The sequence below is a fragment of the Sorex fumeus genome, unplaced genomic scaffold (assembly GCF_029834395.1).
Source record: "Sorex fumeus unplaced genomic scaffold, SorFum_2.1 ptg000043l, whole genome shotgun sequence".
Lineage (NCBI taxonomy): Eukaryota > Metazoa > Chordata > Mammalia > Eulipotyphla > Soricidae > Sorex > Sorex fumeus.
This window is the reverse complement of record NW_026606100.1, coordinates 6,143,678-6,165,828: the sequence shown is the minus strand read 5'-3', so window position 1 is coordinate 6,165,828 and position 22,151 is coordinate 6,143,678. Positions and strand designations below refer to the sequence as shown.

The following is a 22,151-nucleotide window of genomic DNA, read 5'->3' as shown; positions in this document are numbered from 1 at the left end:
CCAGGGGATCGTTGAGTAATTTTTTTTTCCTGAAAAGCGGGCAGTAGGCTGATTGCATGTGGGAGCCTCTGCTGATTGGGACAACCAAGGGAACAAATCTCCATTTGCACAACTCAGACAAGAACCAAACTGAGTTAGGAACACCTAATGATGGTCTAGTAGCCAGGATACCACCATACCAGGCCATTCCGCTCAATAATTACAACAGCAGAACAAAACGACAAAAAGGCACTGTCAGTTTCAGCTTCAGGTGAAAGGATAATAGCTTGTCAATAGAGGGGAATGGTTACTGGGTCATTAAGATTTATCTTTTTTATTAATAAAAAGAAATTTCCTATTGCTGGAGATAAACCTAGGGCCTCACACAAAGTGAGGCCTGTGCTCTCCTACTGAGCCACCTCCCTAGCCCAAGATTTTTGTTTTAATTATAGTAGTAATTAACTGATCCCTTGGGTTCTGAACACCTTTAAGAATCTTTAAGACAAATTTGATAAAATATTGTCAGATATACACAAAAATCTATAATAAAAGACAAGTGACGTAATGAGATGTAATCAGATGTAAATGAGATGTTACAAGTATAAAATATTTTCCAAGTCCAACAATTAAAAACTATTTATGCTACATTTTTAGCAAAGCATGCTTAATTACCTGTAATAATTGTACTTTTTTAGTTTGTTTTTGGGCCACACCTGGCTGTGCTCAGGGCTTCCTCCTAGCTCTGTGCTCAGGGATCCCCTGGCAGGCCCTGGAGACCTTATAGGGTACCAGAGAGCAAACCTGTGGTACTTTCTGCCTCCCTGCGCTTTTTAACATTTTAAATTAATGTTTCTCATCAATGAATATGGCATAATAAACCCTAATATAAAAGTCTCACTGGATATTTTAAATGTCTTAATTAACATACTTTGGTTTCAACTTTCATGGCATGATCTTCACTCACTGGTGCTTCTTGAGCGTCCGATTTACCAACCAAATCCTTAAAGATCGCCAAACGACAATCAGCATTTTCTTCTAATCTCTCTCGTTCCTGAAGGAGAGTCTCCCTTCATGACACAAATTAATCCCATTAAGAGAAAACTTTATTTCAAATTTCTATGGTAAAATACATCAGAAATTAAAAAGCAGATTAAGTTAGCAAATTATTTTCAAATCTGTATCAGTTAAGAGGTCAGAATTGGGAAGTCATTAATTATGAAGTTAAAAGCAATTTAAATAAGCAAATCCAATTCTGAGTTTTTATCAGGTCATGAAAGAACTAACATACTTAAAATCAGCTTCCCGTTGAGCCAAATATTGAGAAAACTCCTCTGTAACTTCGTCACGAATTTTCAGTTCCAATGTTAATTTTTCTTTTCTTTCTTTTATCAGTTTTTCTTTCAGGTCTTCTATTAAATCCAACAGTTTCTAAAACATATAAACATTAAATGTAATAAAAACAAAAATATCTCAAGAGAAATACAGTCCAAATGTTAAAATATAGAACCTTTTCTATTTAGCTGATAATTATTTATCTTACTTTTCCCCTTGGCCATACCCAGTGATGTTCAGAAGTTACTCCTAGCTTTGCACTCAGGAATTACTCTTGCTGGTGCTCAGGGGACCATATGGGATGCCAGGGATCGAGCCAAGGTTGGCCACATGCAAGGCAAATGCCCTATCTGCTGTACTATTGCTCTGGCCCAGTTATGTTTCTTTTTGATAGCAAATGTGTTTTCACCGAGAATAATATATTTACAGAGATTCAAGTATACTTTTCTACACTTTGTAAAGAGACATAAAATAACTCAAATATCCTGCTACCTAGATACTCTTTCTTTTTTTTGCTTTTTGGGTCACACCCAGCGATGCACAGGGGGTTACTCCTGGTTCATGTACTCAGGAATTACTCCTGGCGGTGATCAGGGGACCATATGGGATGCTGGGAATCGAACCCGGGTCAGGCTGCATGCAAGGCAAACGCCCTACCTGCTGTGCTATCACTCCGGCCCCAACCTAGCTACTCTTAAAAAAAAAAAAGAAGGAAATTCTGGGCATTTACTATTCACAAGAAACTAAATTGGAAAGTTTGCATTTAATTCACAGAATCTTCTATGAGTATTTACATTTCATAGATGGGGAAAGGACCATATTATGGAAAATGCTTAAGGTTGATTTCTGTCAAAATCTAAAATCCAGTGATATACAGAGCAGTTAACTAAGAACTCCAGGGGCCAGAGTGATAGAACAGTGGTTTGAGCTATTGCCTTGCATGTGGCCAGCCCAGGCATCCCTGGAGGATCCTGTGGATCATAGCTTGGAAGGCCCCCACAATCAAAAACAACAACAAAACCCAAAGCAGGGTGCATTCACATACCCAGAGAGAAATAAGTGAATATGGTAAAATACTAACAACAAGCAAATCCAGGTAAAGTGTAAATATGCATCGACTGCATTAATCTTTTAGCAGGCTTAAAAATTTCAAGGTTGGGGGCCTGAGTGATAGTACAGTGGGTAGGGCATTTGCCTTGCATGCGTGCAGCTGACCAGGGTTCGATTCCCAGCATCCCATATGGTCCCCCTAGCACCACCAGGAGTAATTCCTGAGTGCATAAGGTGTGCTAGATGTGACCCAAAAAGCAAAAAAAAAAAAAAAAAAAAAAAGCAAGCAAGGTTGGGGCCAGATAGCACCGTGGGTAGGATGTTTGCCTTGCACCTGGCAAATCTGGGTTCAATCCCTGGCACTTCATCTGGCCTCCCAACCCTGTCAGGCGTGATTCCTGAGAGTGGGTCCTTAGCACTGCACTGCTGATTTGGCTCAAAAACAAAAACATAATTCACAGCTAAAAGATAAAACGGTTTTTTATTGAAAAATAAATGGTAGAGAAGATTTCATAAGAATTGTTAAAGGGGGCTGGAGAGATAGCACAGCGCGTAGAGCGTCTGCCTTGCACACGGCCAACCCGGGTTCAATTCTCAGCATCCCATATAGTCCCCAGAGCACCGACAGCCGTAATTCATGAATGCAGAGCCAGGAGTAACCCCTGTGCATCGCCGGGTGTGACCCCCCCGCCCCTCCTCCCCAAAAAGAATCGTTAAGGGGCTGAAGCGATAGTACAACGGGTAGGGTGTTTGCCTTGCATGCAGCTGACCTGGGTTTGATCCCCAGCATCCCAGATGGTCCCCTGAGCACCCAGGAGTAATTCCCACGTGCAGAGCCTGGAGTCACCTTGAGCATCACCAGGTATGGCACAAAAATTTAAAAAAATTGTTAAGGTGCTGGAGCGGTAGAACAATGGATGGGTAAGGTGCTTGTTCTGCACTTGGCAGACCTGGCATCAATCCCCAGCACCACATTTGGTTTTCTGAGCATAGCCAAGAGTGAGCCCCAAGTACAGAGCCAGGAGTCAGCCCTAAGCACAGCCAGGTATGACCCAAAAACCAAACCCAAACCCAAAAAGAATCACTGCCCCTAATTAGTGAACAATAAACCAAGTTCAGAAGTGTAAGTTCTTAATACATACTCTCTTCTCATGACTGTTGAAAGCCGTGTCTTCCTCTACTGTTTTATCTAGATCGTCATCAGTTAGTTCAGTTTCCATACTTGGCTTTTCTTCATTTTTTTCTAGATCTTCAACCAAATCTTCATCTTCCATCAAATCTTCTAGGTTACTTTCCCATGCAATAGTGGATCTTTTTACATTTAATACTTTATTTTCTGAATTATTAATGTCAAGTGATACATCTTGAGAAGATCTGATAGATCCAAAAGATTTCTCTTGAGAGGAATTTAAAGACTCTGGAACACAAACCTGTCAAAAATTCAAAGGTGATTTTTAATAAATGGAAAGAACTGTCCACTAATAATTAAAAATTTTAAGTAAAATGACAAGTTGATTGCCTTAAAAAAAAAACCCACAGAACACATAAGGATCAACCCTTGAGAAGGGCAACTAAAAAAAAAGTGAACTACACATGCAAAGTTATGCTCAGAAACATGTACTTTCTTCAGTTAAGTTCTCATCCTAACAAGACCTCCTAATTTATTACTAAATGAACCAGAGAGATGGCTAAGTTGAAAATTAGTGTAAGAATATCCATCAATGGTCCCCTGAGCACTGCCAGGAGTAACTCCTGAGTGCAGAGACAGGAGTAACCCCTGTGCATCGCCAGGTGTGACCCAAAAAGCAAAAAAAAAAAAAAAAGGAATATCCATCATATATAAGGGATATTATGAATATTTATTACTGAAGTCATTTTAAGCTTAGAAGGGGTAACTTTCAATCTTTCCCATTTAAATGGTTATTGACATTTAAAAGTTTCAATAGGGGCTGGAGCAATAGCACTACGGGTATTGCGTTTGCCTTGCATGCAGCTGTCCCGGGTTCGATTCCCAGCATCCCATATGGTCCCCCAAGCACCGCCAGGAGTAATTCCTGAGTGCAGAGCCAGGAATGACCCCTGAGCACTGCTGGGTGTGACCCAAAAAGCAAAACAAACAACAACAAAAAAATTTCAATAATTTCCTAGGTTTACAATTAAAAGAACAATTTCTTTTTTTTACCTACACAAAGAAAAACAATGATATTCTATTAAGTTCTATGAAAACTTGAATATATTTACCTTTTGTGCAATGGCTGAGAACTTCAACACATTAAGTGTTTCATCATAGGCAAAACAGCACTGGCTGATGTTGACAATCATAGATATTTTCCCTTTACCATTAAAAAAGCTTTGAAAATAGTGAGTCAGTTTACTTTCCCTAAAAGGCACGTGTTGAAACCTATGAAAAAAAGTTTCACAAGAACTTTAAGTTAAAACAAATCAAGTGAGGGGCCGGAGTGATGGTACAGCAGGTAGGGCGTTTGCCTTGCATGCAGCCGACCTGGGTTCAACCCCCGGCATTCCATATGGTCCCCAAAGCACCACCAGGAGTATAACTGTAGAGTCAGGAGTAACCCCTGTGCATTACCAGGGGTCACACACACACACACACACACACACACAAAACAAAACCAACTCTAGCGAAGTCAAGATTCTAATAAATTTTACAGGGAAGTAATTAATCTATTATAGATTTAAATTCTAGACTAGAAATTAGTTACTCATGTAATAATAATTTTTTGCTTACTTATATTTTAAAAAAACTACCACCACAATTAACCCACTAGGCAAAATGTTAAAAAAAAAATACCAAACTGGGTTGTGTTCAGCAGTGTAGAGCAATTTTATATATATATAATACATATCATTAAACACTTAGAAACAGGCCGGAGAGGTGGCTCAGAGGCCCAGAGCTCATGCCTTGTGGGCAGAACAGATTAAATCACTTGCACTATATGGTTCCCTGAGCACAAGACTGGTGTAATCCTCAAGCACAGCTGAGTGTAGTTCGAAAACCAAAAACCGTAACTACTAGTGATGAAGTCTAATTCATAATTTACTCAACCTAAAATGCTTAGGCAGAAATCAGTCACATCTAGAGCATAATTATAATGAACAAACCAGCATCATGAAAAGCTTATTAGCTACTGACATGTATTTTCTATGAAAACCTTTATTTACTTGGCAAATCACTAACATTGAGACTGTGTTTTCTTTCTTCTTCTCCTTTTTTTTTTTTGATTTTGGGCCATACCCATTGATTCTCAGGTTACTCCTGGCTCTATGCTCAGGAATCACCCCTATCGGTGCTAGGGGATACGTGATGCGGAGGATCAACCAGGTTGACTGCGTGAAAGGCAAGTGCCCAACTAGCTGTACATCTCTCTGGCTCTTGTGTTTTATTTCTATCATTATTAAAAAAGAAAAAAAAAGCAATCATAAGCCACTGTCATTACATAAAAAAAAAAAACAGGTTAAGAAAAAGAACTTTCTGGATCGGGGAGATAGCTCAAAGGGATAATGCATGTTCTGCATGTCCGGGCCCCAGTTTCCATCTACTACTTGGTTCCGAATACTGCTTGAAGCTGGCAATGCTGGAAGTAGTCTCCAGCACTACCAGGTGTGACCCCCCCATGTGAGCCCTCCACAAAGGAAAAAGAATTTCTTAAAAGCTTAAGTATTTTAATACTAAATATGCTAGTAACACTTATAACACTTACTTTGACTTTTCACTATTTTTCAAAACATTAATACACTTTCCCAGAGTCAATAAAGAAGTGTTGATGTTCCCAGTTTCTCTTAACCTTTCACCTTCATTTTGTGTCTTCATGCTTCTTTCTGAACCAGCAAGATCACACAATGACAGTCTGAGTGAACCAAAAAGAAAGAAAAAAATAACAAAAATAACTTTAAAGGCTTTTCAAACAGAACAATTCAAAATAACAAGAATTTAAAGTATGCCCAACTTACTCACTGACTCGTGTTACACGAGGCATCTCAGAATCTTTGATCTGCAATATTCGTATAGTAAATATGCTGTGACTAAAAGAAAGATCAAATGTTATCTTTTATTCGTAATTTTGGCATTAAAATATTCTAGGAGGCAATTAACTAAATAAGAAATCTATTTATGTCCTGATACGAGCAATGGTTCCAGTAGTATATTTTCTAACTAGCTGCCAGAGAGCTCAATTCAGTACTTGGGTGTCACCTATACATCCACATGTATAAAATGAAATCTTTCATTTCACTTAGACCACATGCCTTAAACTGAGTAACAATAAAATCTCAATTTGCTTGCAAAAGATCATACTCTTAGTTTAAATGGTATTTATTATACACAGTTCTCTTAGAATTATACCATTTGACCTATATATATGCTTGTCTGGATTATATATTCTCATGATAGACTGAGAAAAGAAGGACAGGATTATTTACATCTTAAGAGAAATCTGTTTGAAGTATCTCATTGCTGAAACTTGTTTTAACTTTGTCTCACATTCTAACTCCTTACCTCTTCCCTTAACCTCAAGATCTGGGCAAACCCAGGTTGCAGAAAAGCTATGTTCATGGGATAACTGGGTAATGCAAAAAAAAAAAAAAAATTCACCAATACTTGCAACTCTGAAAGGAATAAGCTTAGATATTAACATAAAGAAAAGCGCCTGAGAGACAAATTAGTAAATCCAAGAATAAATGTTCCTGATAAGTTTTATTTTTAGAGTGCACTTCATGTTACAGTATTCTGCACATCTGTGAAAAAACTTAACAGCAGATAACCTCCTACTTAGTTTGATCTTAATTAGTTTTATTTAAATTAGCATAGAATAGTCTAGGTGCTTTGGGTTTACGCCAAAGGATGCATTCTTTACCTTCTACTTGAAGCACTGTTCAGTTTAGTAAAGGCAACACTCTGATTCTTTATTCCTAGTTTTAAAAGTTTGTATGCTTCTTTGGAATCACACACTTGAATCCAATGTAGATCTTGATAAAGAAGGCACAGATCAAAAAAAAAAAAACACACAGCATTTGTCATATAACATAAAGTCATATAAATATATGCCCTAGAGGTAGAATCAACTCAGCTTTACACAATTTTATTAGAAGGTATAGAAAAGGAAGACATAATGTCACAGACATCAAGTTAAAGTTTTTTTTTAAATTTTTTAGTGAGACATCATGAGGTACAGTTGTAGACTTACAAATTTTTGTGCTTGGGTTTCTTTCAATTAAACAATGATCAAATACCCATCCCTCCACCAGTGCCCATTCTCCACCACCACGGATCCCAGTAGCCCTTCCACCCCCCATCCCCTCCATCCCATCCTGCCTCTGTGGCAGGGCATTTCCTTTTGTTCTCTCGCTCTTATTGGGTGTTGTAGTTTGCAAAAGAAGCAATGGGTGACAAAGTTAAAGTTCTTAAATAGTCTGACAAACAGAAAATCTTTTCCTTAGAAGTAGAATCCAGAACATAAAAGGAAAATACAGTATAGCTTAAGCCTATAGTGGTGAGACAATGCAGATTCAAATTAAGTAGTCATAAAACAAAATTTACTCAGTCATAATCAGTATTATGTAAAATTAAGTTAAAAAAAAGGTGGGGCTGGAGAGACAGCTGATGTGACAAAGAGCACAGGGCTTAAGCTCTAGCACCACCTGGTCCTTCAAGCACTACAGGCTGGGAGCAGTCCTTGAGCACTGCCCAGTATTGCCCCCAAATCAAAATTATTATATTACTACAAAGGTTATACTTTATAGTAAATAAAATCTGAGGCATAAATATACATGCATGTATTAGTGTGCATATTTATATAGATATGCAGGTACTAAGTCACGACAGTATTGATACGCTGTGAGTAAGATTTTCTATCACCTCTCCTTCTCTCCCTCTCTCTAAGAGCCAAACCCAGGGCCTCACTATCAAAACATGCACTCAACCACTGCTCTGAAAACAGGTCACTTTATTTTTTGTTTTTGGGCCATACCAGAGATGCTGAGGGCCTACTGCAGGCTCTGTGTTGGAGTAGGTGGGTCTCTGTCCTCCCGGTGGGGCTGGGACCACATGGGGCTCCTAGAATTGATCCCAGGTGGGCTGCATGCAAGGTAACCTACTATACTATCATTTTGGCCCCCATCTAAGCATTTAAAATGGCCTGTTCAGGGGCTGGAGCAGGTTGGGAGAATAGCATTTCGATAGTTGTAAATTTGGACACTGTTATAGGGCAGAATAATATGAAAACTCACAGCTTTTCCCCCTTGTGTATCCAATTAGGGATATTTGGGATATTTGGCAACGCCATGGCAACACTCAGGTAGAGCCCTTTGTATTCAGGTTTAATTAACATACTTCCTAAACACAATCTTTTCATCTTGAATTTTAAAAGAATAAAATAATTTCAATTTCTGGTTTGTTTTTTTTTTTTGAGGGGGATCATTATGATCGGGGTTACTCATGCGCTGCACTCAGGAATAACTAGTGGCAGTGCTTGGGGGACCATATGGGGATGTCAGGGATCAAACTCAGGTTAGCTGCATGCAAGGCAAATTCCTTACCCGCTGTACTATCGATCTATTCCTTGGTTTGATTTCTTATAGCTTTAACAAAATCTAGAAAGGAACTTTGAATCAATAAATAAAATAAAAAGTACTCATTACTATACCTTTTATAAAAGAGTAGCCCTTTACATCCTGAGAAAGGCGTAGCATCTTTCTCTTTAGGAGCTTAGAAGATACAGGAACAAACAAGTCATAAATACATTCATTGTAAATCTCAAAGAAAGAAATCCAAATAGAAAACTTTATGCTATCATCCATGTTCAAGCAGGACTGTTCACAATCTTTCATAAATTCTTCAAACTCTGAAGTATTCAAAGAGTTCGTCAAACTCCCTACAAAAAATTTTAAAAAGGATAATCACAATTCAGCAACTCATTAAAAACAAGATAACAGGATAGAACAAGCCTCCTAGACTTGAAAACTAAGTATTCTTAATCATTTAACAGCAGCTCATAGATTTCAGATGAAACAGATATCTGTTTGTCAACTAAAGTTTGGCTTATCTTTCTTTTCCTTTTGGAAATATTCTAATGAACCAAACTGAAACCAAAGTCAAAGGACAAAGAAAAAAAATTGTCTTGTGAATTTAAGATATTTGAACTAGTAAAGGGCTATTTATGCTCTAAATAAAACTTTAGAGAGATTGACATTTCATACTAAGTATCATTTTCTAGATTTGTACTGTCACAAAAGAAATTAAATCAACAGGAATGATTAAAATTTAAAAGCTTTTCATGTATTTCTTCAGACAATACACATTTTAAAGATTAGTGAAAAAGGACACCTTACCATGAAGAGCATCATAACTGTCATTATGCATAGCAGCCTGAAAATAAAAGATTAAAAAAACTTTAAAACCATGTTAAGATAGTTGATCTACTAAATTTTCCAGTCAATTAAAAAAATACATTCTCAGGCCAGAGAAACAATATAGGGGTTACAGAATGTACTTTGCGTTCTGCCAACACTGGTTCTCATTCTGGGCACCAAATAGGGTCTCCTGAGTATTGCTAGGAGTTACTCTTGCACACAGAGCCTTGGAAAGTCCTTGAGCACCGCAGGCTGTGGCCCAAGTCACTCCCAACCCCTCATAAAGGGAAAGCTGGAGAGACAGTACAGGAGATATGGCCAAAGCATCTCCTACTCCTCCCCCTCTCAAAAAAGGGGGGTGGGGGGCTGGAGAGATAGGACAGGACTAGGCACTTAGCCTTCCATACTGCTGCAGCAAAAAGTACTAAATTACTGGTTTGAATTCTTGATACTATGTGTGGTGCCCTGAGTAACACTTCTGAGCAGAGCCCAGAATAGCCTCTGAGTAACAATGGCTATGATCCCCACCCCCTAGAAAAGGGGTCCAGGGATAGTGCATTGGGTAAGGTGCCTGCCTTGCTTGCAATTATTGGCACCCCATATGGTTCTGAGTGATCCCAGGAGTATGCCCTGACTGCAGTTGGTAAGGGCCGGAAAACAAAGCAAAACAAAACTAAAACCCACCCAAAAACACAAACAAAAAAAGAAAATCTCTATCAATCCCAAGGCAAGTGTCCAACCCACTGTACTATCCATCGCCCTGGCCCTATAGAAAATATTCTGTTAAAGACTTTTACAAAACTATATACATGGGGGCCGGAGAGGCAGTAGAGCAGAGAGGGCGCTTGCCTTGTGTACAGCCAACTTGGGTTTGACTCCAAACATCTTATATGTTTGGAACACCTCCAGGAGTAACTCCAAAGTGCAGAATCAGGCGTAACCCTTAAGCATCACTGGGTATGGCCTCCCCCACACACACAAAAAAAAAATACAAAAAACCCCCACAAAAATACATACAAAAACTTTTTTGTAAGTTCTTTCTGTATAATATGAATAGTTTCTAGTCTGGTAACTTTGTTCTTTAGGAAGAGAAATGTTCACTTTATATTTTACACATTCCCTATATTTTTTTATATACAAAATACTTCTACAATTAAGAAGTACTTTTAAGGGCACCAGAGCGTAGTACAGTGGGTAGGGCGTTTGCCTTATATATAGCTGACCTGGGTTTGATCCCCAGCATCCCATATGGTCCTCTGAGCACTACCAGGAGTAATTCCTGAATGCAGAACCAGAAGTAAACCCTGCGCATGAGTGGGTATAGCCCAAAAACCAAACCAAACAACAAAACCTGCCCCCCACCCCCACCCAATAGCCCAATTACCATCATACATTCCACTATAGGCTAAAATAAATGATGGAACTTTAAAAAGGCTATAATGTGTATATTATATACTAAGACAACTCCAAACCTCTTTAATTTGCCGAAGCAATGCACTTTTGCTTGTAACTTCTTCTTTCTCTTGATCTGGTGACAATCGTAAATATTCTCTGGATCTATGTGGTTTAAGGTTCATCTTCGTATATAGTCTTCCCTGAAGAATGTCAAATAGTACATTCAAAGTCCGAGGCAGGATGCCAACATTCTCTTCTGTGCCTGTGGAAAGAATTTTTGTCATTTTCTCTGAGAGTACTGTGAAGGAAAAGAATTTCTGCACTATCAGGGGTCCTTTTATGTCACCAATAGGCACTGTAGCACTGTCCTTCCATTGTTCATCGATTTGCTCGAGCGGGCCCAGTAACGTCTCCATTGTTAGACTTGTTACTCTGTTGGCATATCGAATACGTCACGGGTAGCTTGCCGGGCTTTGCCCTGTGGGCGAGATACTCTTGGTAACTTGCCAAGCTCTCCAAGGGGGCAGAGGAATCGAACCCGGCTTGGCCAGGCTGGCTGCGCACAAGGCAAATGCCCTACTGCTGTGCTATCGCTCCAGTCCAATAGCCAAACAAAACAAAACAAAAAAATCCCTACAGCAAAAGCAAGGAGTTAAAGGATTACTAATTTTTCTTTCACTCTGGTCTCTGTTGTACAATCAACACTTTGTAAACTATTATTCTGATACAAAACCTGAAATTTTACATTCTGAGCAAGACTTAAAAAGTGCAACCACTCATAATTATAAAATATAAAATGTTTTTGCTTCTTTGCTTAATTCACTATGTTGTATCAATCCTTTTACTGGTTTCTTTTTTTGATTTTTTTCTGGTTTGGAAGTGTTTACCCACTGTATAACACAGTGGGTAGGGTGTTTGCCTTGCACACTGCCGACCCGGGTTCGATTCCTCCTCCCCTCTCGGAGAGCTCAGCAAGCTACCGAGGGTATCTCGCCCACATGGCAAAGCCTGGCAAGCTACCTGTGACGTATTCGATATGCCAAAAACAGTACCAACAAGTCTCACAATTTGTTGTGAGATGTTACTGGTGCCCGCTGGAGCAAATCAACAAACAACGGGAGGACAGTGCAACAAATGTTTAGGGTTTTCTTCTGACACTGTGCTCAGAGATTACTCCTGGTGGTATTTAGAGGGATTTTATGTAGTGCTGAATTTCAAGTACTGTAAATCAAGTGTGTCTTACTGGCTTTACTACTTCTTTAGTTCCCTATTTTTAGTATTATCTATGTCTCTTTTTGGTTTGTTTTTCAGGGCACGCCCAGTCCTGACTTTGTTCTAAGAGATCATTCCTGCAGGTGCTCAAGAATTGATGTGGAGATACAATCAGAGTCAGCTAAATGCTAGATAAGCAAGCACCTTATCTCTCTTCAACTCTCCTCATCATCAAATTCTTTCATATAGGTAGTTGTACTAATTAAAAAAATCAAACTGGGCTGGAGCAACAGTACAGCGGGCAGGGCATTTGCCTTGCGTGCAGCCGACCCAGGTTCGATTCCCAGCATCCCATATGGTCCCCCGAGCACCACCAGGAGTGATTCCTGAGTGCAAATCCAGGAGTAACCCCTGAGCATTGCTGGATGTGAACCAAAAAAAAAAAACAAAACAAAACAAAAAAAACAAAAAAAAACCCCAAAATCCCAAACTGAATTAAAAGTCACCAGCAATACATATTCAATATACTTAAAAATGGAATATACTAGGTAGCGAAAATATAATTATAAACAAGTATATAAAAATCTGTATTGGTGCTTCTTTATTCTTTCCTTAAGAAATAAAACAATTACCCTGAAAAGTATATGTTTTTCCAGAATTTGTTAGCCCATAAGTAAAAATCAGCCGACTTTCTCCTTTCAAGAGGTCTTTTATTTGCTGCATAGTACAATCTCGGAAGAATTCCTTCTGTGTAGTTTCTGGGCCAAAAACCTAAAAAAATTTTTAAAAAGAAGACCTTTAAAGAAAATTTCAGGACTCACAAATGAATCTTAGAAAAGAGCAGCATGCTGCAGAGATAGATATCTCCCCACCCCTCACCAGGCTGATTCCACCGGGCACCTAGGAGGGGGGCAGGTGTGTCCATGTGCCTGCCCCAGAGGAACCCGAGCAGCCTCAAACCTCCAGAACCCAATCCCAGCCACGCTCACAGCTGACCTTCACAGGCTCTTCCCGAGCCCCGCTTGCATGAGAATGAATCCACTAAAATACCCAGGAATGCAGGAACTGTGACTGAAACCCCAGGCTTCATGAAGTCAGGAACGGGCACCTCACCCCCATATCCCCACCCTTCTGGTTTCCTGGAAGTCACCACAGAGATGCCTCTGAATCCCAAATATTTAAAATTTTAGAATTCTAGAAGCATGCAGCCACTTTCGTGGCCATGCAACATCTCATACTATTCACAACAAGCAATACAAAATAAATTAAATTTAACATCTGCCTGTGGGGCAGGCGGGTGGTAGTGGGAAAATTCAAATAATGATGGTGGAACTAGAGTTGAAATATTGAATGTAATCAATTATTGTGAATAGCTTTATGAAGATAAAATTTAAAAATTTAAAAAATAAAGAAAAGTTTAATAGTTACTATTAACAATGGATTCCTCCCCATCCATCACTCATACTTTAAAAATTAAAATAATTTGTTTTAGAAGATTCATTCTTAATATAGTACTGTATTCCTAACTCTTACAAATATTCTTGATAAAATTTTTTAAGAACCATACACTGATTTGTTCACTACCATTATACATGTATTAAATTTGGCATTTAAGTCCTAGACTTGAGAAAAAAAGTACCGGTGCTTAAGATCTAAGTTCACAAGCACAAAATACACACACACACACACACACACACACACACACACACACAGAGCAGTCTGTTTACACAATTTTGTAATAAATCTGCCTAAGTTTCCCTCTCCTAAAAGAAGACTTTTCAAGTTCACATTTTCCAATGTACCTACCTTAGAGAAACTGAATTTCTGTGCCATCTGCGTAGAACTTTTCTCACTTAACCTACCAGGGATGCTTTGAGGATCTTTCAGCATAATAGTCTGGGAGTCTAAACTATAAACACAACCCTAAATAGAACACAACACATAAAATGAAACTTAACAAATAAATGAAAATAATGGTATTTTGTTCATTCAATACAAAAAGTAAAAGAATAAACCCCAAGCAAACTCAACACAAACCTGAGTCTCTTGTTCTTTTTCTGATTGTGTGAATGGTCTCACTCGAAGATAAACTTGGAGATAATCTTTGGGTTCCAAACTGCTTGTCTTAAAAAACAAAAAAAAAGGGAGCAAGATAACTTTATGTTAAAGATACAAAATAGGACTTTTCATAGGTCATCTTTCTTTAAAGTGGGCTGTAAAGACATTATAGAGGTATAAGGCACTTGCCTGCATGGGACTAACCCTTTTTCAATCTCTGGCACCACAATCCCATATTCCTAATTTGGAAAATGAAAGGGTTGGGGAGGAGTAGAAGTGGGTAGGAAGAAAGAGACACTCATAACAGAATCTATAAAAAGTGACTAGATCTATTAATTGGAACACCTTTTCCTCCCCAGATGTCTAACGATACACCACCTGATGTATCTGTTGAATGTAATCAATTATTGTGAATAGCTTTATGAAGATAAAATTTAAAAAACAAAAAAAATTTATCAGTTACTATTAACAATGAACACATCAATAGTACTGTAAATCATGGTATCTCAATTGGGAGTAAACCATGAAAAAGTTACTAAAATGGAAGGTTGCCTCAAATCTACAGATTTTTTACTGTGGAATGGTGGTGCTCAGGGGCTACGTTCTGGTTTGTACTCTGGAGGTGCTTTGTGACCAGAGTTTAACCCAATTTTCCTGCATGCAAAAGATGCATTCAGTCTGCTGAGCTACCTCTCCGACCCAAAATCCAGTCAGAAAAGCTTTATTCTAGATCTACCATATTTCCATGCAGACACACATTTCCACTCAATTAAGATAGTCAAAACAGTGCTTTTCTTGTACTCACCTCATTGTTTGAAGCAACTAAGGAAAATTCATGTGAGAGATCAAGCTTAATGGCATCAAAATTTATTTCTGAAGGTCTTACCACTGGGTCAGCACTAATAACATAAGATAGTCTAGGCAATTCATCCAGATTTAAATTGGACGCCATCCTGCAAGAGTAACAACTGTGTTAGTCAACTTTATTTATTTTTTTGGGTCACACCTGGCGATGCTCAGGGGTTACTCCTGGCTCTGCACTCAGGAATTACTCCTGAGTGCAGAGCCAGGAGTGCTCGGGGAACCATATGGGATGCTGGGAAACGAACACCAAAGCAAACGCCCTACCCACTGTACTATCACTCCAGTCCTTTGTTGGACAACTTTAAACCAACATGTATGCCACAATAATTTTGAAAGACTGAGTTGAGCAACCACTGCAAATGATATTCTAATGACATGCTGAACATTTGTGTGTTTCTGGAAGGCCAGCGGCACTCTATCTCTCCCGCCGCCCATGTTCTCTCTCCTGCCGCCCATGTTCGGTAGCTTGAGCCGTTTCCCCTCCCCAGGGAAGTCGATGGCGATGGGCAGGCGAAGGAACGAACGAGGGTCACGCTGGCCGGTCGTATTAATTGTCGTTTTTTCCAATCTTCCCCCACCCCTTTGCTTCTCTCTCTCAAGCCTAAGACCCTCGCACCTCTGACTCTTCCCTCTGGGGCCCGGGCCCAAGTCTGAGCCTCAGCTTCCTCCTCAGCCTGAGCTTTCTCCTGCATGCTTGTGCCTTCTCACCCCCTCAGAGCTTACAGTCTTAGTTTATATAGCAATCATATGGGGTGGTGAGAATAGTGCAGTCTTCTGCCCCCGCGCCTGGCTGTTCCTCGCCGGGGCGCCTTGGAGGGGAGCAGGTTGAGCTTTCCTCCCCGCCCCGACCAGGGCTCCGGCAGCCAAAGACCTCCAGGACCAGCCACCACCATGCTGAGACCACTCTCCGCACACATGAAGGTACTGGCAGAGGGACAAAGCCACGCGGGTTCCGGGGCCGAGATCTCCAAGCCTACTCGGATTGGAGTCGAGCATCTTCCACCCAGATCCTCCAAATTCCAGTAGGCGGGGGTCACACCCACCACCTGGCCCCCCGTAATTCCATCAACGGCCAAGACTCAGAGACTATAAAATCCATCTCCCGGAACCGACATCTTATCAGGACATCTTTTTATGACATCTTATTATGTCATTCCTACTTTGGACAAACTTGCAGGCTATCGAATGTAGCCTGCCCACAGGGCGGAGTCTGGCAAACTCCCCGTGGCGTACCAAATATGCCAAATACCAGTAACAATGATGGGTCTCATTCTCCTAAAGAGCCTTGAATAGAATCTCAGGGCTAGGATGAAAGAGACGTTACTGGGGCCTGCTCGAGGCAATCGACGAATAACAGGATGATGAAATGAAATGATGAAATGAAAATGGGGTGGTGACACAAAGGTAGGTTGAAGAGTAACAAATCAGCAAAGAGAGGTAAGACCACTCCTCGAGGAGATTAACTCAAGGATAAAATCTCATCTAAAGAGATTATTCCAGATTACTAGGAGATCTGCTCAAAGGTGGGATCCCAACAAGGGTGTGTTCTTTCCTCAGCTAGTACTTTCAATATTTCTAGCAATGTCATTCTGTATGAACACAGTAAGAGATATAAACTTACAGTTTGGTTCTTCCTGAGGACACCTCACCATATATTCCGCAGTCCTCAGGCCAGGTTAGTCTTCCTAGCCCCAGCAGGGTCCTAGTCTCGTCGTTACTTACTTTTGGATCATGACAGCATTTGTCCATAATCATGCCCTCAACTTATCTCACAACTTGCCCTGGGTCCCTCGTCGGGACCTTGCTTTAGGGGTGCTAGGAACTAAGGGAAACTGAGTATTATTCGGAGTCAATTAACTCCCAAATTACAAAGCATAATATTAACTGTCTTCCTGTGTCCATACAGGAAGGACATTACTTTAAGGTAAATTATAGGAAAGACATAATTTACAATACGAGTACTGAGTCCTTAGAAGGATCTGATCTTACAAGCTAACATAATCTGATTAGGGAGAAAAGGTGATCAACTGGCTAGGGAGGAGAGCACAGAGAAGAGTTTACAGATAAACAGAGGAATGGGAATGACTTGGGAGCACTGTGATGGGTGCTCCTTGTGGCAATGGAGAAAGGACAAGCCAAAGTTATCCTACAAACATTGTTTATAATTTTGATAGAAAAAAGCAATCCCTATGTGTCGTGCTGAACAAAGGATGTTTTTGAAGATCTGCTTTCTTTTTATGTCATTTTCCATAAGTCAAAGTTTTTAAGAGCCTCCTGGCAACCTTGAGTGAAGAAGTACTGTTACTAGATCTTGAAAGGAAAACACAAGACGACTGATCTATAATGACCCATGGAAAAAGCAAAAGGTTAACTAATTTACAGATTTTAAGTCATATAACAATCAATAACACCCACTAGTATTATTTATATAATCTAATCTCTACATGTAAATTCATCTAGAGATTTAATGAATAATCTGTCAACAGAGGAAAACTCTGAATCTCTGCATGCATGCCTCAAACATGGAGGTGGAAAATTCTCTCTAAATGAAATAGAAAGAAGATGGTTAAGAAAATTACAACACTGGGCTGGAGCGATAGCACAGCGGGGAGGGTGTTTGCCTTGCACGCAGCCAACTTAGCCAACACAGGTTCGATTCCCAGACACAGGTTCGATTCCCAGCATCCCATATGGTCCCCCGAGCACCGCCAGGAGCAATTCCTGAGTGCATGAGCCAGGAGTAACCCCTGAGCATTGCCGGGTGTGACACAAAAAGCAAAAAAAAAAAAAAAAAAAAAAAAAAGCAAAAAAAAAAAAAAGAAAAGAAGAAAATTACAACACTCGTCCTTCACATCTTACCAAGGTTACGAGTTGCCCCCCCACAAGTGGCTCTCTGGCATGGCCATGGCTCCAGAAGCAAAAGGACTTAATCCAGAGCCTGGAAGCTTGCGGCAGAAAAGTGAATGGACCATGCGTTAAATTACAGGCTCCATGCTCCCCCAGGAGGGAAAGGGTGTTGCTCCCTTCCACCTCCCACCACCCCCCCCACCCCCGGGCAGCAAGGTGGCTGCTACCTCAGAGTGTATTGGAAAGCCAGGTATGAGCCGGCAGTGATGGGGCAACTGCAGTCTCATGGGAAGGAGGGCGGTACTGGCTCGTCCTTCACACCCTACTGAGGTCACGAGTTGCCCCCCACAAGCGGCTCTCTGGCATGGCCATGGCTCCAGAGGCAAAAGGACTTAATCCAGAACCCGGCAGCTTGCAGCAGAAAAGTGAATGGACCATGCATTAAACTATGGTACCATGCCTCCCCAGGAGGGAAAGAATGTTGCTCCCTTCTGCCTTCCCCCGCCCCCTGGCAGGAAGGTGGCCACCGCCTCAGAGCTTATAGGAAAGCCAGGTACGAGCTGGAGGCGAAGGGGCAACTGCAGTCTCATGGGAAGGGGGGCGGTACCGACACGTCCTTCACGCCCTACCGAGGTCATGAGTTACCCCCCACAAGAGGTTCTCTGGCACGGCCATAACACTGGACACACGGAAACCAATCTCGTAATTATCTGGCTCCTTGCAGAAGTCCAAAATTGTGGCTGCGTGACATTATATGATTCTCATAACCAGCTATAGAAAACAAAATATTTCACAATGCCTTTTCAGCAATTCTGATTGGGGGGAAATTCTAAACAATAATGGTGCATCTTTTGTTGAAATAACAAATGTAATCAATGTAGAGAAAAGTAGAAATCATCTGCCTCACAGGCATTTGGAGGGGTGGGAGGTTCTGGGGTTCTTGGTGGTGAAAAATGAATACTGGTGAAGGGAAAGGTGTTTGATCATTGTATGACTGAGACTTAAACCTGAAAGCTTAGTGACATTTTCCACAGTGATTCAATAAATAAACATAAAGAAAAAAATAAATAAATAAATTAAGGTGGAGTTCATGCCCAATTCAATCAGCTAATCAGTGGCTGAATAAATAGCAGTACTCCTACAAAAAAAAAAAAAACCATTGTGGTTGAATTTGAAATCTTTAAAAAAAAAACAACAAAATTACAACAATTGTGTGGTTATACTTATTTTGTGTCTTCTGAAGGATATTACAGCTTTTGTGTGAAATTTGTTAGCAATTAACAGTTAAACTGTTTTTTTTCTTTTTTTTTTTTGCTTTTTGGGTCATACCTGGCAATGCACAGGGGTTACTCTTGGCTCTGCACTCAGGAATTACTCCTGGTGGTGCTTGGGGGACCATATAAGATGCTGGGAATTGAACCGAGTTGGCAGCATGCAAGGCAAATGCCCTACCTGGTGTGCTATCGCTCCAGCTCCTTGGTTAACCTGGGTTTAAAGAGGTTAAGTGTTAGGACAGTTAAAAGTCTAGACAATTACTTACAAGTAAATTCTTCTAAATAAGACATGCAAAATGTCAAACTATATCAGTGTATTCAAAACAGGGCTAGAGGGGCCAGATAGAAAAGGGAGTAAGGCCTTATGAAGGGTCTTGCTTTCTGCAGCCAGTTCCATCCCTGGCCCCTTATGGTTCCCAAAGCTTTGCAGAGAGTGACTGGAGCTCAGGAGCTTAACAGGACCCTCCACATTCCAGCTCTTAAATCAAGGTGAATAAATAACAGTGCATCAGTAAATTATTACAACCTAATTAACTACCAAGTCAGAAAACCTAAAGATAAATTTAGGGGTAAGCTTTAGTTTAAAAAAAAAAAAAAGATAAGTACCAGGCGGATTACTCCATGGCTTTGAGGACAACTGCACACGCTAGGGGAAAAGGCAGCTCAGACAGAGAAGGGAGCACCAAATAAAGGGTGTTGGGAGGTTCCTCTCAGGATGGGAAATGCTTGATGAGAGTAGACTATAGTCTGAACAAGACTGCCACTCAATATCTCTTTCGCAAACCACAGCACTCAAAAGGAGAGAGAGAACAAAAGGGAATGCCCTGCCACAGTGGTAGAGTGGGATGGGGGAAGGGGGGTGGGAGGGATGCTGGGACCGGTGGTGGTGGTGGAGAATGGGCACTGGTGGAGGGATGGGTACTCGATCATTGTAGAACTGAAACGCAAGCACAAAAATTTGTAAGTCTACAACTGTACCTCATGGTGTTTCACTAATAAAAATTTAGGGGAAAAAAAAAACCCACAACACAGGCCCTCCCCTACCCCCCCACCCTCCGCAAAAATCAAAAACACGTGATGGGGCTGGAGGGATAGTACGGCAGGTGAAGCAATTAATTGCCTTGCATGTTACAGACCCCCTGGTACTCCATAAGGTCCTCGAGTACCGCCTGGTACTCCATAAGGTCCTCGTGTATCGCTGGGTGAGGACCACCCCCACCCCCCAGCCAAAACATTCAAATATTGACTGAGAACCTACTTGTGGGCAAAGCCAAGGAGAAAGGGAGGGAGCTCGCTGCAGTCTTTATTTTAAAATATCCAGAACAGCGAGTTCTAAACTAAGGTTCCTGGTTCAGAAAGGTGGAAATGATGATACAAAGATGTTACTATGTAAAAGGCTGGAGCGATAGCACAGCGGGGTAGGGCGGTCGCCTTACAAGCGGCCAACATGGCCGACCCGAGTTCGATTCCTCCGCCCCTCTCGGAGAGCCCGGCAAACTACCGAGAGTATTGGATATGCCAGACACAGTAACAACAAAGTCTCCAATGGAGACGTTACTGGGCCCACTCGAGCAAATCGACGATCAACGGGAGGGCCTTTACCTTTACTACGTAAAAGAGTCAAAGAGGGTACCCCAGACGGACCCACGGTGCTGAGACTCCAACCTGGACCTCCCGCGAGCAGAGCAGGTGGAGCGCTTTGTCCTGCCCACGCTGCCTTGTTTGAAACACAAAAATGAGCCCGTGGTTTTATCACCTTAAGCAAGGATTAAAACCGAGGCTAGTTCATGAACTGCGTCAAGTAATCTTTCAAGCAGTCAATATTGGAATCACTGAATCAGGAAGCCAGACCACAGGGGAATCCTGTTAAAGGGGGCGGTGGCAGCAATCACTGCCTTCCCACACCGAGTCTCCACCCTGCTGCGTTCGGCGTGGCCAAGAACAAGGACAAGCCCCAGGCACCGTGACAGCCCGGTATTAAGGGCCCGGAGGGGTGGCAAATGGGGTCTCCCAACGAGAGAGCACGTCGCCTTTCAAGGGAACCTCATCTCAAGAATGCGGGCACAGGGGCTGGAGCGATCGCACGGCGGGGAGGGCGTTTGCCTTGCATGCGGCCTGACCCGGGTTCAATTCCCAGCATCCCATAGGGTCCCCGAGCAGGGCCAGGAGTAATTCCTGAGTGCATGAACTAGGAGGAACTCCTGTGCATCGCGGGGTGTGACCCCCCCACCCAAAAAGCAAACATAAAGAATGCGGGCACCTGGGCTGCGGCGACAGCGCCTCACCAACAGAGCAATTAACCGAGAAAAACATGCAAGACTGCGAAGACTGACTGCCCTACGCCGCACTTTATGACAGCCTCCTAGCGTTTTTTATTATTATTAACCTCGTTTAACGTATCAACAAAGTGAGACCCTTGAGGGATTTGTTTTTTTCTGGGGGGGCCACACCCGGCGGGAGCTCAGAGCTTCCACCGGTGCGCTGGATCGTTCCTGGCGGGGTGCGGGGGGCCCGGGGGAGGGCCACAGCGGTGCCGGGAAGCAACCGGAGACATTCAACACGCGGACTGCGTCATTCCGCTCGTGTGTGTCCAGGGAGACACTCAAACCTCACGCCGAATCTCGGTCCAAGCAGCCCGAGCGCACACGGCGCCCCCAATGCGCCACAACCCATCTCCCGGAGTCAGTTTTCCTCCGACAAGCCTCCTAAGAGCGCAGCCGGCACCTCCTCACCTGCGAACGTCGCCTGCCTGGCCCGAGTAGCGGGTAGCCC

At 41.7% G+C, this 22,151-nt stretch overlaps 1 protein-coding gene across 1 annotated transcript in view; it reads right to left on the bottom strand.

Moving 5' to 3' along the window:
* KIF20B (kinesin family member 20B) overlaps positions 1-15,347 on the bottom strand; it is a 49,551-nt gene extending 34,204 nt beyond the window's left edge. The window contains exons 1-14 of the mRNA XM_056121070.1: positions 15,200-15,347; positions 14,374-14,460; positions 14,143-14,259; positions 12,969-13,107; positions 11,202-11,386; positions 9,709-9,745; positions 9,024-9,251; positions 7,236-7,347; positions 6,334-6,405; positions 6,084-6,230; positions 4,603-4,762; positions 3,504-3,791; positions 1,268-1,407; positions 908-1,046 (exon numbers count right to left, since the gene is read on the bottom strand). Of these exons, the coding sequence (XP_055977045.1) occupies positions 908-1,046; positions 1,268-1,407; positions 3,504-3,791; positions 4,603-4,762; positions 6,084-6,230; positions 6,334-6,405; positions 7,236-7,347; positions 9,024-9,251; positions 9,709-9,745; positions 11,202-11,386; positions 12,969-13,107; positions 14,143-14,259; positions 14,374-14,460; positions 15,200-15,346 (1,998 nt within the window). The 5' untranslated portion in view covers position 15,347. The remainder of the gene's footprint in view (positions 1-907; positions 1,047-1,267; positions 1,408-3,503; positions 3,792-4,602; positions 4,763-6,083; positions 6,231-6,333; positions 6,406-7,235; positions 7,348-9,023; positions 9,252-9,708; positions 9,746-11,201; positions 11,387-12,968; positions 13,108-14,142; positions 14,260-14,373; positions 14,461-15,199) is intronic.
* Between the last annotated feature and the right edge of the window lie 6,804 nt (positions 15,348-22,151).